The following is a 4,691-nucleotide window of genomic DNA, read 5'->3' as shown; positions in this document are numbered from 1 at the left end:
AGTCTAGTGTTAATATTATATCCCCTTTACAAGCCACGTCTTTAAGCAAAAATTCACAGTTACACAAGCCATTTAAGGAAAGCTCAAAGCTATCAAAAGCACACCCCAAAATCAAGTTCTTGAAAATACAAATTTAACTATCGACAGTTAAAGGCTTTAATTTGCCCCAAGAAAATATTTTCTGAAGCCACAGATCTAAAACTGACACATCTATTGATAAGTTTTTTGAAATAATATTTATTATAACTTTATAGCGTTAGCAAGTAGGAACAGAGGATAGAAAATCAGAACCTTCAATCTGATTTCCAAGGGCAGAGATTAATTAGGTCACACTTATTAGAGGACTTAGGCACACATCAGGTTTAAGATAGTCAAGCAGAAAGATGATCTGATAACAACTAAACACCCAGGTGTTAGGGATTTCACGTGGTACTTCTGCATTTTTTAGAGAGAGGGCACTGCTTACCAGAAAGAAATGAATTTTCTCAAAGGATGAATTTCAGACAGTGACAACCTTGCAGACTTTTTGACAGGGATCCTTCTTTGGAGCCCTCAAATTACGCTAAACATGGCCAGTGATTCTGCCTATGAAGGAGACAGGTTCTTCACAATATCTGTGAAAGATAACTTTGCCCAATTATCAGTCAATGGGAGTTGTAACTCCAGAACTCGCCTAAGTGAGTAAGTGCTGACCTAGTAAGGCAAACACCTAGCCCCAGATCCTTACTTAACACTGACCCCTCAACGCTGTCATTGCCATTGCACAGCTTTAGTTCCAATGGCGTAGAGATTAATGGAAAAGGGTAGTCAAGAACAAATTGTGTGAAATTTTATTTTTAAGACTTCATTTTTTTAAGAAAATTGCAGAAGAGATGTTTTACCTCTCTTTGATCCCCTTTTCATATACAAAGTATAATCTCTAGATTTACACCACATAATAAACACAAACACAGTTTTATGTAAATCACAAGAGTATATGAGAAATTATAAGCATCGGAGATGTGATGGAAGGTTTTAAGTGCCATGTGTACTTCCTATTTGGCCTCTGACATAGACAAATGTGTCACTATACCTAGTGGGGCTCCATTTTATTTAGAAAGCCCAGTAATGTTAATGCTTGTACATTGAAGAAAACTATGATTTGTCCAATCCTTTCCTCCTAAGATTTCACCACAATTTACAAGCCATTGAAGTCCTGACACCATATACCTACACATAGCTCAGGGTTGAACAGACACTCTGGGAGGAAAAAATACCATTTTTAATTGAAAAGCTAGACTCTGTCATCTTCCTTCTTCACACTGCAGCCAGTGAATAGGGACACACTAATTTCGGACATCTGAGTGGTTGCAGCACCCGGGACCCTTCCCATCACTGCTAGGTTGTCAAGAGGGGTATTAGCAGCGGAAGCGTCAGGCACCCCTGCCTTGCAACAGAATAACTGAGCTTTAAAATGCTGCTGGAAGGTATTGCTCAGCCAGTAAAGAGCAAAGGGGTTTACACAAGAATTGCTGAAAGCCAGAATCCGAGAGATGATGGTGACAATTAAGTGAACGGTAGAGGAGTCCGTATAGTTTTGAGAAGTGAATGAGCGGTAGAGATACAGAAGGTGATTCGGCAACCAGCAGAGAGCAAAGAGAGCCACCAGCACCAGAACTGTTCTGGCAATTCGCTTCCGGGATTCAATCTATAGAGAGAAGAAAAATGACAGCAACAACAACCAAAAACCAAGAACCCATCGACAAAACAAACAAAACACACCCAAAAGAAAACATTGAGCTGGCAGAGATTTTAAAAAGCCATTTTCTAGATTAACTGAGAAATTTATAGTTAACAGGCTGGTGTCTCTTTGCACAGGCAAGTGTGGGAAGGCAGCCTGTGGCTCTAGAATACAGCAAGTGAATTGACATAGTAACCTGTGATGTTGGTCTCTGATTAGCTCTAATTCAGACTCCTATCCCTGGTTTTGAGATACTCTAGGGTGTCTCTAACTATCTCAAGGAGTGTTGTGGAACCATTGAAGATTTAATTTTATTAAGAAGTAAATGCTGTACAAAACTGTTTTAACTGCATCAGCAGAGGCTGACTAAGTTTGAACAGTCTTCTGGGGATTGTGAAAGTTGACAAACTTGTACCTAAAATTATTTTTAATGTATAGGAATTCTCCCCATATAGTCAGGGGAATAAAAACCAATGTGCCATCCTTCATATATGAAAATAATCCTACCTACACCTCTTAATAAGAGAAATGACCCAAATGAAGTGCAGACATTGCCTGTAGTCACAGATAGAGCAAAGAAAACTGTTCACGTGGGCATGAAAATGCAACTTTATAAAATAGTGAATAAATAAATAGAATACAACTGTAGCCTCCTGAGCACCACTGTTGAACCAACTGAAAGGACTAGCTTGAAAAAAAAGCACTGAGCTCTCCATGTACTGGTCAAGAGGTAAATGGAATCATCTCCCACCCAAGAAAGATAGAAATCCTGTTGGTTTTTTTTTTTTTAATTAAGTGGAACAATGTTTTGCCAATATTCTTTTTATTCCATTCATATTTATGAGAGCAGAGCACACCTGGGTCTTGCAATGGCCTTAATCAAGCTACTGTGAGTCACTGTGTTCTCTTGCCACTGGCGCTGGGTCCCTCGAGACCCCCTGCCCCTAGTCTGCTCATCTGTGTGTAAGTGGTTTGCATTGAATAATGTTATGGCTTCTTGCCAGTTCTACCATCCTGCGTTTTTCTATCATTCTGTTACACTTTCTAAAACAAAAGATGCTTCACTTTATAGTCTCACCTTGTGTGATGTTTCTCACTGTTCTATGGGGTGATTTTTGACTTACCCCAAACTTCAGCTGCCCCTTTTCTAATAATAACAGTCCTACCATTTACTGAACATTTACTGTGCAGTAGGAACTATGTTAAGCATTTCATATATATCATCCAGTCCTCATTTTCATTTTATACATGAGGAAAGTGAAGCTCAGAGAGGTTAAGTAGCTTGCTCAAGATTGTTCAGCTGGTATGGAATTAAATCCTGGGTCTGACAGACTCCAGAGCCCAGGATCATAGCAAAAATATGATTCCGCTATTGTATTTATTGTCCAAAGGTGCAAAAGGAGGCATTTCCCTTCTAAATACATGCATGAGTGCTGATGAATACATACCTGCTTGCGGGCATGGCTTTGTTCCTCAGTAGGTATGTTCAAGGTGCTTTTGTAAAGAGTTCTAGCAATCAGAGAGTAATAGACAGAGATAATCGAAAGTGGAATAATGTAGAATACTAAGAAGCACAGCAGAGAATGTATCTCTTGCAGGAGCCTCTCAGAAACAGGGTAAGAGGCACACACTTTAAATGTTACATTTTTGTCAGGATCTTGAAAAGTATATACATTTGAAAATATAGCCTCCGGTAGAGCAATGATCATAGACATGATCCAGATGCAGCCAGCTTTGGCACAGGTCTTCAGGATGGCATTTGGGGGCTGACGCTCCAAGGGCTTCACAACTGCCTTGTATCTAGAAACATATAATCACAGCAAAAGGCAAAATCAATATCAAAATGACAGAATCTAAAAATTAGAAGTGACCTTAGTGATCATCCAGTTGTACCTCCTATCCATATGTATATAACCAAGTCAACATTAACCAGCTGAAATTGGCTAGGATTTCCAATACACATAATACATCCCAGTAATTTTTATTTATGCTAATCACTTTTTCCTTTTATTCACTGTTGAGATAGTCCAGGTTTGCAATTTATATGCTTTTCTTGTAGATCCTCTATTTAGGGCAAATAAATATTTTTTGGGCATGATTTTGTGTGTGATGGAGAGTAATTCATTACCTGTGTATTACCTTAAGTGTTCTAAAAGACTTCAATTTTAAGTAAGTGACTGATATTAAATCTAATTCTCCTTTCTTCATGAGTGAGCAGTCATCAACCTTACTAGAAAAGAATTCTATGAGTTTATGCTGAAAAGAGGAGAGGGTTAATTTCTTCCCTGTTCAAATGCTAATTTCTTGCCCAAGCCAATCTGTAGGTAGTTTCGGGGCAAGGCAAGGGTGAAACCGAAAAAACCCTATACCCATGCAAAGATGCCTCCTTATTCTGACAAATCTACCTCAAAATCTATATAGCCTTTAAGTAAATCTGTCCTCAAACAGAATATAAAACCAGTCAAAGAAAAACTCCATAAAAGACTCAAGGAAAGCTTTTCTTCCTCTCAGATCCTGGAATCTGAAGAAGCTTTTCCTTCTGGTACTGCCAGACATTGATTACTTACCAGCTTCTTGCAGGCTTTTTAAAGCATCATCTTAAACATTTGGAGCCTTAATTTTTTATGCTTTCATAGTTATTATTCTACAATAGGCGCACAGAAAAACACAGTACTTAGGCTGAAAATATCCTAACAGAGTCCAAACACCCTGACTGCCAGAGGTTCTCACACACTCCATTCATACAGCTCTAAAAGTCAACCGGGATTAATTTATGTCTCTGGAAACGAGAATGTCATTGAACGCCTATAGAAAAAAACAAATACAATTAAGTCACGACATTATACTGAGTTACCAGGAAGCCAAAAGCCTCACCGTTTTTTCACCATTAATTAATTTGATTCATTTCAAGTAAATTACATGCATGTATCTTTTTTACCATTCTTCCGGTAGACAGTAATGTATATGCAGT

The 4,691-nt window shown here is 38.4% G+C and overlaps 1 protein-coding gene across 1 annotated transcript; it reads right to left on the bottom strand.

The window, feature by feature from the left end:
• Positions 1 to 1,273: 1,273 nt before the first annotated feature.
• Positions 1,274 to 3,520, bottom strand: BRS3 (bombesin-like receptor 3; the record flags this gene model as incomplete). Its single annotated transcript, XM_010832635.1, has 2 exons — positions 1,274 to 1,687; positions 3,169 to 3,520. Coding segments are annotated over 2 exons (766 nt in total), but the record flags the coding sequence as incomplete, so codon positions are not given.
• Positions 3,521 to 4,691: the final 1,171 nt, after the last annotated feature.

The sequence above is a fragment of the Bison bison genome, unplaced genomic scaffold (assembly GCF_000754665.1).
Source record: "Bison bison bison isolate TAMUID 2011002044 unplaced genomic scaffold, Bison_UMD1.0 scf7180017861845, whole genome shotgun sequence".
NCBI lineage: Eukaryota > Metazoa > Chordata > Mammalia > Artiodactyla > Bovidae > Bison > Bison bison.
Note: the sequence above shows the minus strand (reverse complement) of the source record. Positions and strands in the feature narration are given on the sequence as shown.